The sequence below is a fragment of the Fringilla coelebs genome (genome assembly GCF_963513975.1).
Source record: "Fringilla coelebs genome assembly, chromosome: 6".
NCBI classification, from domain to species: domain Eukaryota; kingdom Metazoa; phylum Chordata; class Aves; order Passeriformes; family Fringillidae; genus Fringilla; species Fringilla coelebs.
In genome coordinates, this window is record NC_140034.1 from 45166805 (window position 1) to 45183155 (window position 16351).

Sequence of the window (16351 nt, forward strand, 5' to 3'; positions counted from 1 at the left end):
GGGAAATATTTTCTTTGGCCTCTGAAATGTCTCCATAGTTTTGTGGTTTCCTTCCTATAAAGGTGAATGTTTCAGATTAAAATTCTCATGAGTTCTCAAAACAGACTCTTAAAGGCAAGAGGTCAGGAGTGCCCAGCTTATTAAATTTTTCCCAGTGTAGGAATTGTCTGACCTTTCTTTGTACTGTAACAGCATATGGGAAAAAAAAAAAAAAAGAGATGGAGCTACTATTTGGAAAGCGTTAATAAGAAAATGTCAGAGGTGGAAGGCCAGGCAGAAGACCTGGCTGAGAGAGGGCTGGGAGGGACATTTCTTCTCTTTCTTCTGTCACTTGCACAGATCATCCTCCTATCTGTTCTCATCCTGCTCTGGGTTTTTGCAGTTTTAATGCAGGCTGGGTGCTTGAAGGTGTGCTGCAGAAAAGCAACAAGAGAAGGAAAAGTACATGTTATTGCCAGAGAAACCAAGACCAGAGGAGGAGCAGCTTGCAGCGTTTGAGCCCCATCTTAGCTGACATGGGACTGTCACTGTGCTCCCATGCAGATTTACCTGTGTGCTTTAATGTTCCCTTCTCACCCTCTTGTCCCCACTGAAACCTTCCCTTGGCAGCTGGCTTTCACCAGCAGAGAACTCTGACCGGACTGTGGGTCTGAGGCAGAGGAGGAGAGATGGCCACAGAGCCCTGCTGCTGGGTGCAGGGCGGAGGGTTACAGATGTGTGGAAGGCTTAGCACACCCACCTTGTGTACAGGGTTTAATCCATATGTGGTGTGTGCCTCAGTGTGGTGTGTCTCAGACACAAACTTCCTTCCCTCCTCTGCTCAGTTCATAGAACCATGGAATACTTTGGGTTGGAAGGGACTTCAAAGGTTATTTGTTCAGATACAGATGCTGAATGTTGTTCTGTCAACCATGGAGGCATTTAAGGATATCATGTGTGGCTTGGAAGTGGAGGGTCACGTTTGACTGGGTTTTCTCTGTTTCCTGCCCCACAGCTCTTCTGATTGGCCGTGCCTGGGGTAGGAAGACTTTGAGAAGATGGAGAACCAGAGTGGAGTGCTCTTGGGATATGTCTGCTGGGAAGGAAAAGGGGAAGGGGGTGAGGAGAATGGGGTGGCTCCTCGTGTTTCTCCTCCCAGCCAAATGAGCAGACTGGAAGATGTGCAGGTGGAGATGCTTGAGAAGGCAAGGGAGCTCTTCCAGCTGTGTGACAAGGATGAGAAGGGTTTTATCACCAAGGTGGACATGCAGGTGAGGGAAAAAAAGTCTTCCTCTGTCCTGGGAGGATCTGTAAAGTCATGGGTGGCAAAACAGGGGACAATGTGGCACGCCTCCATTCTTGGCAAGTGTGGGTGTGCATGTGCCTTCTGTCTTATTCAGATTTCTAAGAACCAGACTCTGGCACAGACACCTGCTAGGAACTAAAATTCCCAGGAGGGCCTCGCACCTCCAGGGAATTCCTGAGACAAGTGGGACTGCAATTCAAAATTTTTAAGGAATGCATAAAATAAAAAAAGTTATGACTGTTCTTACAAACATCAAGTAGGTAGTGGATGGGAAATCTGGAGGGGAAAAAAAATCTTTGGTCTAATTAAAAAAAAAAACCAAACAAGCCCCCCAAAAAACCTACACAATGAACAAAGCATCAACCTCTCTAAAAAAAGTTGAGATGACAAAGTTATACAGTCATAGTTAAAGCCTAATCCAAGAATTCACCTTTGACCAGAGCCATAACTTTGCTCTACAATTATGTGTTTTGCTGCTTTCTATTACAAAAGTACTTGTTAACAAATTCCTTGTAGTTCTTAGTGACTTTTGCTTTAAAAGTTTATCAGAAAGGTTACATGTGGATTGTTTTTCTCCTGCCCCATCTCTCCCCACATCCATAAATAACACTTGACAGGTTCATGCCACTTTAAATATTGACTCATTTTGCTTTGGTGTGATGCCTAATTTTTATAGTTATATTAATTTATTAAGTTTTTATGTAAAGCTGCATGTTTAATGGACAGTTACGAGGTTTTAGCCTACACCCCTTTGTTATTTGTTTCTTTGGGTGCCCCTCCACACTAGGTGCTCTGGACGTGCATTATGAAGGGGAATTGTTTTGCTCCTTGTCCATGGGAGTAGTGATACAGTCCCAGCAGGCAGAAGGTGACAGAGGAAAGCTAACTCACTGTTATGGACTGAACATTTCCTTTAGGATCTGCAAGAGCTTGGAACTGAATCCAGATACCCACATGTCTGACCTCCCTCCCTGGCCAAAGAGAGGGAGCTGGTACTGCTGTGCCCAGAGCTCTCCTGGGAGCAGCTGTGGTCACAGGAGGCTGGCAGTGCCACCTCTGAGCAGGAGGGGAGGGAGGCAGGCAGTGAGCTAGAGACAGTGCTTCTGTAGTGGGGAGGAAGCAGGTTGAGCTTTCTCCAAACAAAATAACCTGAAATTCCCTCTCTGAAGTCCAGGTTGATCATCCAGTAATGGAAAAAGTCAACATAGCAATGACTGCAGACAGGTGTTAGTGTCATCACTCAGCTCTACTGGCAGACTGGGCAGGATGCAGTGCTGAAAGGGCACATTGCTGTGGGCCAGAGCTGAGGATGGCAGGGACACTCACAGGGAAGACTTGAGCTATGCCTCAAGTTTGTGCATTATTTTGTCTTTGCAGCGGCTCCAGAGTGAACTCCCCCTAACCCCTGAGCAGCTGGAGACTGTTTTTGACAGCTTGGAACAGAATAATAAAGGATACCTGACACCTGTGGAGTTCAGCATGGGTCTAGGTAAGGACTGCATAGAGGCAGAGTAAGGAAAAAGCCCACCTGTGACAGGCTGTTTTTTGTTGGTAAGAAAGACAGTGCAGTGGTTCTGCTGAAGCTGCACCAGCAGTGCAGGACAGTGCCCCATGCTCATGTGAGCATCACTGGAGAAGGGTGGGTGTGTATCCCCCTCCTGGAGGCTTTGTGCTGCCTACCTGCTAGAGCCAGCCACAGAACATCTCCTGCTGGAGAGGGTACATGCTGCAAACTGTGCCTGGCTATCTGATTGGAAAGTTGTTCATCTGTATGGAAATATGTCCCTTGGCAACTGTCCCCAGCTGGTAGCATTGCTGTTCAAGGGCATTAGTAGGAGCCTTGTTGGTAGGCTAGAACACTGGCAAATAAGCCTTTGTTCCCTTCTTACTGCTGTCTTTTCCAAACACTAGAATACTAATCCTTGACCAGAGTCCTCACCCAGGTGCTCATCTGCCTTGTCAGCTCTCAGAAAATCTGCACCTCTGAGAGTGCCTTCTTTGGACATGCAGAGGTGTTAAGTGGATCAGGTCAAAGCAAGTGTACATAGGTAGTCTAGGGTTTACAGAAGTGATGGAAGAGGCTCCTGAATTTTGCTGTCCTGATTGCTCAGATTCTGTTTGCTCCTAGGTTTCTCACAACTTGGGAGAGAGGGCTTTTTAATGATGCAATTTGAATGGTTAGAAACAGCCACCATGAGAGGAGAAGTTGCAAAGATTTCATTTAAATAAACCCAGTAACCTGTGTCTTGGCCCAGCCTGTACAGGGACTTCTTTATTCCACTGAGTGCCTGCTGACTACACCTGTTCCTGCCCTGTGCCTCTGTCCTTCTTGTCTGGTTCCACTTCTTTGGCAGAAACAAGAGTCCTGTCAGGAGTGGGGGCTTTCCAGTCCATATATGTAGCAAGTGAATGGGCACAATTTGGGCACATTGGCATCCACGGTGCCTTCTCTGTTATGACTTGGTTACTCCCAAATCTCATTGTATGAGGCATTTGTCCCATGGGCATCATGAGGGCACCTGCCTCAGTGCCATTGCTGGAAGTCTTCTCTTTGTATCAGGTACCACCCTGTGCTGGCAGCCTGGCTCCATGGCACTTGCTCCAGTCTAGGCAAAGCACTTAATTTCTGCATTTCTTTGCTTTATGGTTATTCTTTGTGTCTGGCATCACGGAAATCCTTTTCAGACTGACTTTGGCGCTAACTCAAGAGTTTGGCCTGGCTGTCTTTCTTATGGAGTGTGCAGGAGCAAATCAAGGGAAAGCAGTTCAAGCTTCAATCAAGTCTGCTTCTTGAGAGGGCTCCTTGCTCCTTCTAGGATATCAAAACAATCTTCAGATCATTCTCTACTTCAATTTTCCCATCTGTAAAAGAGAAATAATGAGACATAATGACTCTTCCTCAAAAGCAGACATCAAAAGTGCCTAATCTAAACCATTCTCCTTAATTAACTGTCTGGTCATCAGGTCTTAACTAAATAGGGCCTGGCTCTCCACATTGCAAGTTTTTTTACAGCACATTTTAAGAGTGGGAGAGAAGCAGCTAAATTCTGGGTTTATGGAGGTAAGAAGAGGTAAAGTTGAGTCCTTGAAGTATAATAACGATGGATATTTTTCCCCTTAGGGTAGCTTCATGTTCTCATCTGTGCTCTGTGAACATCCTTTGACTCCTAGTTTCCTAGCTGGGATGTAATTTCTGCCTTTTGAACCAAGCAGATGTATTTTGGAAAGGAAGAGTAGCTCAGGCTGAAGGCCTGACCTCTGTAAACAGATGAGGGGCTTTGTTTTGGATAGGACTGCTCGGTTTGTTTCTTTGAGAAAGATTTGTTCCCAGCACCAGTATTTGTCACATGCCTTGCATAGCAGGAGGTTCTCGTGGCATTCTCAGCACGAAACAATCCCGATAGCTGGAAGCCGTCTGGACGTGGGACGGGGCAGGAGGAGGTGCTTGGAGGGCGAGTTCATTCTGCTCTACACAATCCTAGCTAGAGGCAGTCCTTGTTGCGCAGCGCTTGACTCAGAGCGGAGGGTACTGAGCCCCTCCTCTCCTGTTTTTAAGCGGAGGAGCTGCAGCATGGTGCAGCCGGGGGCACGCAGTCCGGCGGCAGCGCTGGCTGAGCCCGGAGCGCCGCTCCGTGCGCAGCGAGCTCCGGCCGCGCTTCCCGTGCTGGCAGCCCGGGGCCGGGCGTGGTGGCTCATCCGCGCACAGATGTGAGCGGAGCCCGGCAGCCTGCGCTGGGCTGGCGGCCAGGGTCAGTCCCAGCGCTGCGGAACGGACACTGACATCACTCGGGACGTCAGAGCAAGAGGCACTTCACTGACCAGGAGCTGCATCCTGCACCAGCAGCATGCACGAGGCTTCTCCTGGAGCACTGTCAGGCTGCCATGTAAATAGCAGCTCATTCAATGACATCCAATTTGACTTTATTTATTCTTCTTCTCTTCATCTTCCACCAGGAAAGTTAATAGGGATTGAATTGTGTCAAGGGGCTGGGAGAATGGATCACTCCAGACACGAGGAGACCTTTGAGTCAGGCTGGTCAGATGACTTGGAGCCTGCAGATGATGATGATGAAGAGAAACGATTCTGTTCCATGATGGAGCAGCTTGGAGCAGCCCAGTTGTTTGAAGAGTAAGTAGGGGAGTCATATGGCATTGCTTCTACTGTGTTTTGATCTTGCAGTACCAAAACTTCAAAGTACCAGAAAAGACCAAAGAGGGTGAACTGAGCTGCTTGCTCTCTGAAGCACTGTGTGGGCTCTCTGCACTGCTGCCATGGGTTTTCATGTGCTTGGTAGCAAATGCACTGTGGTCTGGGTTTCCTTGTGGGTTACCAATTCCTTTTAGCTCGGTGCTTTTCAGAGTTTCCCAAATTCAAGTTCATAACACAGCTGTTAAATGGAACAGCTGGTGGCATGCAAGTCCAGCACAGGCAGCAAATGAAAAGAAGCATGCGAGGGTTAGATGAGGTAAGGGGGACGAGTGTGCTCTCTCTTCCAGAATGGTGTGTGACTGTTCACATGTTTTCAGACAATCAGTTCCAAGAGTCTCTGTGAAGGATCTGTGCTCAAGGAGCTGCTCGGGACTGTGCTGGTCTTGAAGAGAGTGTGAAAGGCTAAACTGGGCAAAGGGGGGGTTCCTGTGAGAAACTTGGTACTACTAATGCCCTTGCACATAGCCCCAGTGGAGTCTACAGGCCCCAGTGTCATCCAGCCTTTTTTTAGGCTTACCAACATGAGACATTATGCATAACTGGTTCTTACTGATGCACATCTGCAGGGCCTGGGGTCCCCAGCTGCATCTGTGGCTGTCCTCCTTTTCAGGCTTTGCACTCCAACTGTGTTGCCATTCTGCAAGAAGCAGTCCAGGTTAGGGAAAGAGGTGGACAGGTTTGGAGACAGAAGCTGAAAGTGATGGAGTTTGCTGCTTTCAGAGGCGCATCTGTCACAAACCAGACTTTTCCCCCCTTATTTTCATTGTGATGCAAAGCACCTGCATGTTTTAGTGATAAACAACTTCTGTCTGGAAGAAATTCTGGAAAGCTCTTAACGCTTCAAACAACAGGATGACACTGTGAAAGGCCATATTAATGTTCTGGGAAAACAGTCTCTACTGTTTATAACTCTGCTTTGAGAAGCAGAAGTCCAAAGTGGAATTATCTTGTGTTTTATTTTGACCACTTACTGGCAGTTTTATGCAATGAGTTTAGTAGCTACTACATGTCACATCTTTGTGCCAAACCAGCTGTTGTAGAGCAGTAATATCAAACAGAAGCTAATTGGGGTGAAAGCAGGAATATGAGAAATTTTCACTGCTTTTTCTAGAAATAAATAGTTTCATTTCCTAGCAGGACTCAATATGTTATTTTATTTTGAATATAAAGATCTGATGAAGTGCTACAACTTTTTAAACTTGGGACAGAAAAAGAAGGCTGTTATGCAATACTGGCAGAGGAAATCAAAAGCTTTTTGGTTGGTTTGTTTTGCTTGTGTGTTTCCCCAAAGAATACTAAGGGAGACAAATACATAGGCAAAGAAAAATAGCTATTTGGATTCTGACTATAGGTATAATTATTCTGTATCTTCCAAGGCAGTTTTTCCAAAGTGTTTAATGATTTAAAAAAATAATAATTAAAGAAGCTCTTCCCTATAAAGAAGCATGAAGTGATGTCTGCAGGCTTAAAAGACACTTTTGGAATGAAGTTTGGAAGTACTGTGTTCAAGTTGCAATGAATTAAATGTCAAAATAGTGTAATCATTATTGCAGGTTCAGAAAAAGACATCTTTGGTTTTCCAGGGCTTCCTCCATTGTTATTCTGATGTGACACTTCAGCAAATTTGCATCTTTTTTTGTGCCACGGTTTCCAAACCTATTAAAAAAATAAGGAGGACTGTAGCAGCCACCAGTACAGTCTAAGTGTAAGAAAAACACCAATAATGTGTCATGTGTGCTAAACTTTGTGTGCTATAACAGTTTGACTATAACACATAGCAAATTTGCTGAATATTAATTTCTCCAAGTCTTAATGTAGACACCAAATTTATCTATGAATATTTGGAAAAGCAATCATTCCATGTTTGCTTCCTAGATTATTTTTCTTTCCATTTTGCAGATGACTTCCTTTATTTTGACCTCACAATAGATCTTACTCCACAAGCATGCTCTGTCACTGTCCAATTTCCCTCTCTGCTGTAATGGTGTAACAGAGATCATCACAGGAGAATGGCAGTCTGTCCTGAGTGCATGTTGGAGCTGGAATAGCAGTCCATAAGATGACACAGTAACCCTTTTGCTTTCCTTCTCTCCTGTGTGCTTGCTGCAGCCCACATGAGATTCGGGAGCTCTGGGCTCGCCTACGAAAGGAGCGTCCAGAGCTCTTATCCAATTTTGAAGAGTTTCTGTTGCGTGTTTCATCGTACATAAAGGAGGTGAATCATGAGAAGGAGTCTATGGAGCAAGCATTGAAGAGGTAAGGAAAACATCATGGCCATTTGCTGCCAGGAGCCAGCTGATGCTTGGATCCTGCCTCAGGTGCAAGGAGAGACTGGGTTACGGATGCACCAGTAAAAAAGATATTTCTTGCTGTAATAAAATGACTCTATCTTGGTCTGTTCCCATGGGTTTGCTCTGCAGCAGTCCTCACCCATAACATTCAGTCTGGTTAAAGTCCCACTCAGTGCCACACAGCTGTTAGTAGGAATCTGTTCCCACCCTCCTCTTTCCTTTCTGTACTCTTTTTCTCTCCTGACCTGCTTGCACCTGTGTTTTGTAGGAAGGAGTCAGACCATGATCGAGAAGTCAGGTGCCTTTATGAAGAAATGGAGCAACAGATCAAAGCAGAAAGGGAGAGGCTGGTCTGCCAGGTACTTTCTCTCTTGGCTTCAAGGCAACCTTCCTTTGTTCTGAAGTAGAGGTGGTGGCTCATCTGGCCAAGGAAAAGCTCTGTGCTGGGTGCTGTGCACAGTTCTGTGTCTTTAATTCTGCAGGAGGCGCTGAGACACGACAGGAGTAACCTGCTCCAGAAGGAACTGCACAACAAAGAGCAGGAGCTGGAGAAAATCCTCTACCGCCAGAAGAAGGTAATGGGATCCAAATCCTTTCTACCAAAGCACGTTCCCCTCTGCTTCTTTCTGCTCAGGCATTTTCTGATGGAAAATGGTGTTCAGCTGCTGAGGGTTTGGCACTAGATAATTTGGCTCTAACTAGTGAAGTCCTCTCCTGTCTCTGAAGGTGTTGAGATGGTTTGTCAAATAATTGGTTTGTCTTCAGCTGTAATGCTGTTCTGTGAATGTTTTGTTCATGCATTTTCTTATCTGCTCTGTGTTCTCTTGGCACAATCTTCCTATCAATTTTACAATGCTGGCAAGGAAGATGGGGTAAAAATTTGTGAGTTTGAAGCTTTTTCTGGTGTGTAAGGAAGATGTGTGTGGACATAAAAGCCAGATTTCTCTAGTTTTTATATTCTGGCTACTCCAAAATGATCCAGAGTGAACAGTTAGTTCTGTGACGCTTAGAGAGGTGCATATTGTATTACTTGCATTTGGGCACTGGATGACATTCTGATTGATTATCCACATAAAAGATCAAAGCAGAAGCTTCCCTTTAGCCTGCCATCCCCAGCATGGACATTTGTATGGATGGTCCATTCCAGGTGTCTTTTTCCTCAGTGTCTCAAGAACTGAGATGTGGCCCCTAAAGTAACAAGTCATGGCAGGTACCTGCAAGATGCTGAAGACCGGGGGTGTCCCAGTTGGATACCCAGCTGTGATGTGGATAAAACAGGACTTCTCTGAAATCATCAGCTCATTGTCCAGCATCTGGAAAAGCCAGCACAACTGAGGTGCCATCAGCAAGGATATTGAGAATAGCATAGAGGATGTGGTTTTACTAATGCCCACATCTTTGATGTGCCTTAGTGTGTGCAGTTCTGGTCTCCTCTAATTCCACTGTGTCCTTCTCAAGTATGAAATACAGAGTGCTAATATTATTGAGAAAATGGAAAATTTGCCTCAGGAAGAGAAACCAGGAAAGTCTAGACTTTTAGATTTTGGAGAGAAGGTGCATGTGATTTTTGAGGGAAGATGCATGTGAGATTTATGAACTCAGAAAAGTGATGGATAAGGTCCACACAAAACTGTTATTCCCCGAGTCCTGCAAGAGCCAAGGTGAGGGACACTCAATGACACCAGTATGAATTTGATTTAGAAGAACACACTTCTTTATATAGAGATCAGTGCTGGACTTTTGGCCCCAAGAGGCAGGCAGTATCAGCAGTTCAAAAATGAATTGGACAAACAAATAGGCTTGTAAATATTCATTGAAAGGAAGAATAGTCAGAGATGTGGTCTCTAGCATCCCTAGTCCAGGGACCATAGATGGAAGGGGTATATGAGTGGAATGGACCATAGTTAGGAGCTCAGGCATGCTCTTCCTAGGTAGCATCTCCTCTTGCTGAGGGACAGAGTAGAAAACTTGGGCTTCATGGACACTTGCTGTTGCTGTTACTCAAATAGTCAGCTCTGGTGCTCTTAACGGAGGCTTGTACTGAGCTGCGTGGATAATCGGGTCCCTCTTGTGGCCTAAGACCGGTACTGTGAGGGTGCTATTCTACAGCATCGCTTCCAAGGACAGACCACATACATGGGAGAATTGAGTGCGATGGAGGCTTTTCAGGGGGGGGCAGGTGTGCTTTATTTAAAGCTGATTCCTTGACTTATTGGAAGATCCGAAGGCTGTAAGCAGGGATTGCTGGTTTTTGGTCTCAACTCCACTGCTCAGCTCATGCAGTCTTGCTGAAATATTCCCCAGTGTCCACAGGAGTGGAGGACTCCAGGCAAAGCTGGGTGTGGCTTGCCCTTCTAGCCTCCGTGAGGAGAGAAGTGAGGCTTGTGTTTCAAGGAACCTAGGAAACGTCAGATCTATTAATTCCTGCTCTTGACAGTAGTACATGTGTGCTGGCAGAGAGGAGGGTAGCAAGAAAAAAGCGTTTTATCTTCTGCCATGGTGTACTGCTTTATTTTTCTTTTGAGAGGGGGGAGAAAGTAGGCTGAGAGAAAAGGCAAGCTGAAGGTGTAAATGTGGAGGCTGACTCTGCCACCTGCTACCCTGATCAGACCTGATTCCTGGTGTTTCTCTCTAGTTATGAGCATGGATTGCATGCTGTTATTTTGGGCTGTAAGTTCTCAGATGGGTACTGGCATTTCTGTGTAGCAGGAGCTTCAGCAGAGGGCCCTGGTTAGCTGGTGTGGCTGGCTGGATACTGCAGTGTCACCATGATCCCTCTTGGAATGCCCTCCATGTCATCTGAGGTGGGCAGCTTTGGCTGCTACATCTGTCTGTCTCTTTTCCAGACTATGCCAGCCATTTGTAAGGAATTGAGTCACTGGCAGCATGCTTTGAACTTCCCAAATCAGGCTTGTTAGTTGTGCTGGGGGCTTGTGCTGCCTAGAGTGCAGCTGCGCCCCGGTGGCACTTAAATTACATGTCTAGCCCAAGGTCCTGTCTCTAGCAGGCCACCCAATCGCTTCACTTTCCAGCTGTAGTGTGAAATGCCCCTAGCGCCTCAATATATCCTCCTTTCAGCTGCCATGGGCTCAGGAAGCCTCTAAACTAGAGGATGCACTTCAACAACTCTGCTTAATAAGTCCTGACAGACACAACCCTGCTTCCACCCAAATTTTTCCAGTCCTCCTTTGACCCCCATTTGCACTCTGAGTCCTACAATGCCTGACAGCATCAGGCTGCTCCTGCTGCCTGAAGCAGTTCCTCAGCTGTGCCTAATTGCATTGCTTGGTTCCCCAGTGCTGACATGATGAGAGAGAATTCCTTCCAGTTCACTTTCTCGATGCCACTGGTGGCTCTGTAGACTTACGGGTTTTTTACCCCCTTGTGCCTCACTGTTTGCATCTGCTTTTTCAGCTTGTTTTTGCAGTTGTGATTGTAGCACAAAACCCTTCCTCTGTGTTTAACCCCTCCTCTTCCTCCTCTCCCATTGCAGCTGGAACATCAGCTACAGTCACTGAACTCGGAGCAGCTGGAGACGCGTGTGCAGAACGAAAGGCTCCGGCACCTGAATGAAAACCTGCTGGAAGAGCTGGAGAAAAGCAAATGGGAGCTAGAGGCAGTGAAGGGACAATTACAGAAGCTCCAGAAAGAGGCTCAGATTGAGCAAGAGCAGAAGGACAGGTGGGAAAAAACAGAAAAGGGCAAGTACATGGACAGAGAAGGAAAGGTGGGCAAGCAGTTAATTAATAAGTATCCCTAGTTAGGAGCCTTGGTCTCATTAGAAGATTGCCTGTCACGTTTTGGGGAAAAGAAGAAGCATCCCAATGGTCTTATGGGCTAAATAGAGAGTGATATTGCTAACTCTTGCCTACCTTCTGTGGGAAATGAATATGTTTAGAAAATCAGTACAAAAATACAGATGTTCCTCAGCCTAAAGGAGGCTTCTCCATGTATTTTCCAGTTCATCGTCCCCTCTATAATGTTTGCTTTAAAGATCTTCTAATCAGTTCTGTTTCCATTTCTGGGTTAAATCTAACAATACCTGTATAAAACATTGAGAGGTTTCAGATCCCGATGGCAGTGAGTATCCTTCCCATTTCCAGCAGCTGAGGAACTGGAGAGGATGAGTTGCCTGCTCTCATATTTGAGGAGAGCAAGAGAGCTCTGGTACAATCATCCCGGCTCCCAGAACAGTGCTGCTTCCTCTGAATTCTGCTAAGCATAAGGCACACCCTTGTCTTTGAGAATACCATGAGTGCCCCTGAGAGAGGGATGTTTGTATTTTCTTTCCCATTAATTTATTTCCTCTTATTTTAAAATATCTTTTGTCCAGGGATGTGTTTAGAGTCTCCAAGAACATGCAGAAAGAGAAACAAAGCCTCCTTCGACAGCTGGAGCTCCTCAGGTGAGAACTGGTGAAAGCTGGAGGGAAATGCTGAGCTCTTAAGCCTGTAGAGGGCTGAGGTTTCAGCACTGTGCTCATTTCTCCCATGGAAAGCTACAGGGATGTATTCAAGCAGTGTTTAGACTCTGCTTGCTTTTCTAGGTCCAGACAGAGTTGTGCAATTTGGCCAGCTCTGGCACATTACAGACTATGTTATTTTGCGAGGTAATCCCTCCTCTGGAGGAATTTAGGCTTTCCTGCTGGCTAAAGCAACCATGTAGAGCCCATGACCTTGGCGGGATACGTGGAAATCCCAACACATCTGGCTATAAACAACATCTTTATCTCTGTTCCCAAGCTCTCTTTCTGTTCTCACTTTCAAATGCTGAGGTTTACTTAATTTTTGACAAGCATCTCATTGTGTCTTTCCTGTGTCTTCCTATGGAGCAGAGAAATGAACAAGAAACTTCGAGATGAGCGAGATGCTTTTGAAGCCAAGAAGCTGGTTAGTCTAAGAAAGAAAACCTTAATTCCCAACCACCCTCCTCTCATCTGCTGCTGTTGCTGTCACCACTCGGGGGCCTGTCACTTCCACGGGGGACAATGACAAGAGCTCTCGGGGCCTGGTGTTGTGCTTAATACAGACTTTACAGCGCCTCTGTGTCCGTGCTGGAGGCAAGCTCTGCTGGTTGCTGCTGCCAGCTGCCTGGGTTTAACCCAGGGCACGTTGGCTGGGGACTGTCACACAGCACTGTGCAGGGCTGCAGTGGGTGCTGCCTGCTGCACGTGTGGGTCTGTGTGTTGTGCCAGGCACTGGGCACATGCAAGGAGGGGAGAGAAGCTGGATGCATCCTGGAGCTGGGTGGTGAGGAGGAAGATGGATTCTCAGATGTGCTGCTGGCTGACTGGGCATGGAGTGGTACAGGAGGGTTTTGGAGTTTTTCTGACCCCCTGAGTTTGTAGCAGGTGTTTTCAGAGTTTCCTCTCAGGAGCTCCCCATTCCTGTGAACTCTGCTGGGTGCAGCAGTGAGCCTTGTGTCAGAGAACTAGGAGAAAGCAGGATCTCTCCCGTCTGGAACTGTCAATCTCTGGCCTTTCCCAGGCACCAAGATAAGCACAGATATGTGGTCTATTTTTAATTCTTATTATTTTTTCATTATAAAGCTTTTGTGTTCCCAAATGTTGCTTGCACAGCTGCTCTGCCCTCTAGGACCCATCCTTGCCACCATGTCTTTGCCTGCTCTGGGATCATGCCCCACCTGAAGATCTGGAAGTAGGTGACTTGCTGGGAGGACAGTGATAAGCTGTGATAGGCTGCAAGAGCTTTTTTGACTGCTGCGTAAATGACTCTGGAAGGAAACACAGGGATTGTGCCTGTATGGGAGACAAAATGCCCTGTTCAGTCCAGAGGTTGGAGTTCTCCAGGTGGAGAGTGTATAAAATAATGTCAGTGACAATTTTGGATAGAGGTGAGGTATGTGTGTTTCTAAAGTCCGGATGATTTTTTTTATTCAATCTTCATTTTTAAAGCTGCTAACTATGTGGATGTACACCAGAGCTTCTTGCTCCCTCTTGGAAAAGCCATAAACACAGTCACTCTGTAGCAGAGTCCAATGCAAGCAGGCAAAGAAAATGGTTTCTTCTCTTTCCATGTGTTGTGCTTCATCAGCTCGTGGGTTCCTGTGGGTGGGTGGGTGGCCTGTGGAGACCACAGCTCATGTCTGTACCTCTGTGTGTGCAAAGCTTGTCTGCTTCTCCTCTGTTCTTGTCTTGCTAAGACCTGCTGCTGCAGGGGGACCCAAGAGAGAGCCTAGCAGAGAGTCAAAGCACAGAGGGGCTGCTTTCTCCCTTCTCCCAGCACTGGCAATAGGGGAGGAGGCACAGGGTGAACTCCTACCACCACTGTTCATCTGGCAAGGCTGTGTCTTGCTGGGCAGTTGAAGCCTGTACTGGAATAAGGTTTTTTCCTTTGGCTGCTCTCATTTCAGTCCGCAGGGAAGCAGGGCTCCAAGGGCTTGCAGAGATGCTGCTGTCATCATACACCTGCAGAAGGTCTGCTCTCCAGCTGTCTCACAGTAAGGGAGGAAGAAATGGCAATACTTCCCTGCAGAAGCAAAAAGGAGAGTCCAGCCTTCTGATGGGGATCCTTAGTGTGCGACACACTCTCTGCCAGAGACTATCAGTGCTTTTACAGGCTAAAAAGAGACCCAAGGCCTTAATACCCTCTTTTAGTGCTGGAAAGAGTTATTTCTGTGAAATCAAGGTGTGGTGAACAGAGGTTCTTTCATAGCAAAGATTTTGAAGTGGTTGGTAGGAGGAGTTGGGCTGTATGTGGCTGATAGCAACCCAGTCACTGCTCCTTCGCTCTTCTCAGTTCCCAGCTTAATACCTTGCTCTTCATAAGAGTTTCTTGCCTTGCCAGGGTGAGCAGACCCTGGCCCCACTGCACTGTGGGGCACTCTCTTGTCCTAGGAAGAGAGGCTGGCTCACAGATAGGGATATGTGGCTATTTCTGTCAATGTGCAAACCACTGACGGGTATTTTTAAGACCCAGGAGTTGCAGGTTCAGTTTCACACCCATGACCCATCTGGCTGTGGAGTTATGCTTGTATGCTTTATGTTGACAGAGCAAATTTCAAATCTGTTCATCATGAAGAGTGTTTTGGTACTTTGACTACTTTTGACATGTATTTTTATTTCTCTGGTAAACCACAGTCTTTCCCATCCAAAATGCTTGTACATGTGCTGTTGCAGAATCCTTGTCATCATGTGTTACACAGCTGTGATGTCGCATCTGTCCCTTTATCTTCCTGGTGAAAAGCCAAATGTTACACAAACCTGGCAGGCCAATAAAGCATGGCAGAACCAATGGCAAAACATGCCCCATTGTTCCTCCTTTCTTACCCAAGTCCGTGCTCTGCAGGCTGTTCCCTCTCCAGGTAAGGTGGTGGCAGAGCAGGTTGTGTGGGAGTCCTTTTGCTCCACAGGTGACTTAAAGGTTGTAACTCAGCTCCAGTGGCCAGTAACACAATTTCCTCCTCCTGTGTAGCTAGAGGGTGCCCTCGAGTGAAGCTGCTCAAACAATGAAAACTTGCCCTTCTGTCCCAGCTGGAGAACCACTGGTTGTCTGTACCACAGCCTGGCTGTGTTGACTGGAGTGTTGTTATGGGCTTGGGAGTAATTTGCTTTGGGAGATTTGTGCTGCACCCTTGTGAGCCTCTCAGTGCTGGATTGTTTCTGTGGCTGGAGATGTTCTTTTGAACATCAGTTTCATATGTAAAAAATGTTTTGCTCTTTCTGTGCAAAGCTCCTAGTTGGGTCAGGCCCTCTGTGGAGTCTGGAGTGTCTCCCTTTGTTAGACTGCATTGCAGTAAAGGTGTTCTGGGAATTCTGACAAACAGAACAGCTTCCTAATGTTTTTGCATTTTAAAATGAGCCTTCAGTAAGGATTATTGAAGAAATAATCTTTGTACTCCCCTAGGCTTTGGGAAGCATGAAGGAAGGCCTGTCCAGAGCTGCCTGCAGGTGTTTGGTCAGTTCAAAACTGCTGAGAGAGGCAGATCTGGCAGACTGCAAACCCTTCTTCCTCCACCTTTCCCCCCAAAATAACCAGTAAGGACGTGTTAGAAATCTTCAGATTTGCAGACTGAATACCTCTCCCTTTCCCCTAGTGCCCATGTGATGGGTACCTTTCCATGCTGTCTCTCACTTCACATTGAGTTGTGTGGCCAGAGCAGTGACTCTGCTGGGAATGGCAATGCTGCTGTATGGGGGGAAGAGGGTTGGGAGAGAGGTTGTCCTGCTTTCTCCTTCTCTGAGGAGCTGGTAAATACTGGCTGTAGGAAGTGTTCATTCTGTGGTAAGTAGGAGGAAAGCATGGGGAGGGATGCTGGTGTAAGGCAGAGCATGTACACCACCCTTTGTAGAGCTGCCTCCTTCCTTTCCTGAGCTGCCCCCTCCCTTTCCTGGGGTTCCTGTGCAGCTCTAGGTGAGTACAGGTTGAGGAAGGGTATTAGTGTCTTCTGAGGAAAGGGCAATTGGTCTGGCCCACAAAACATCAGCATAAGAAAGAGGCAGGTGGGGGAAGAGATTCAGCTGTGAGACCAAGTGGAGAACAAGCCAGAAAATAACAATTCTGGCTGGCTAGAGGAAGAAATCAGTTAGGGGCATCACCATTCTGA

At 46.7% G+C, this 16351-nt stretch overlaps 1 protein-coding gene across 3 annotated transcripts in view; it reads left to right on the forward strand.

Moving 5' to 3' along the window:
* Positions 1-16351, forward strand: part of CRACR2B (calcium release activated channel regulator 2B) — a 46085-nt gene that overhangs the window by 18271 nt on the left and 11463 nt on the right. For all 3 annotated transcript variants that reach the window (XM_084207257.1, XM_084207259.1, XM_084207258.1), the window contains exons 2-10: positions 995-1250; positions 2663-2774; positions 5240-5414; positions 7605-7751; positions 8055-8145; positions 8269-8361; positions 11280-11467; positions 12120-12191; positions 12621-12675. In XM_084207257.1, the coding sequence (XP_084063383.1) occupies positions 1038-1250; positions 2663-2774; positions 5240-5414; positions 7605-7751; positions 8055-8145; positions 8269-8361; positions 11280-11467; positions 12120-12191; positions 12621-12675 (1146 nt within the window). In that variant the 5' untranslated portion in view covers positions 995-1037. The remainder of the gene's footprint in view (positions 1-994; positions 1251-2662; positions 2775-5239; positions 5415-7604; positions 7752-8054; positions 8146-8268; positions 8362-11279; positions 11468-12119; positions 12192-12620; positions 12676-16351) is intronic.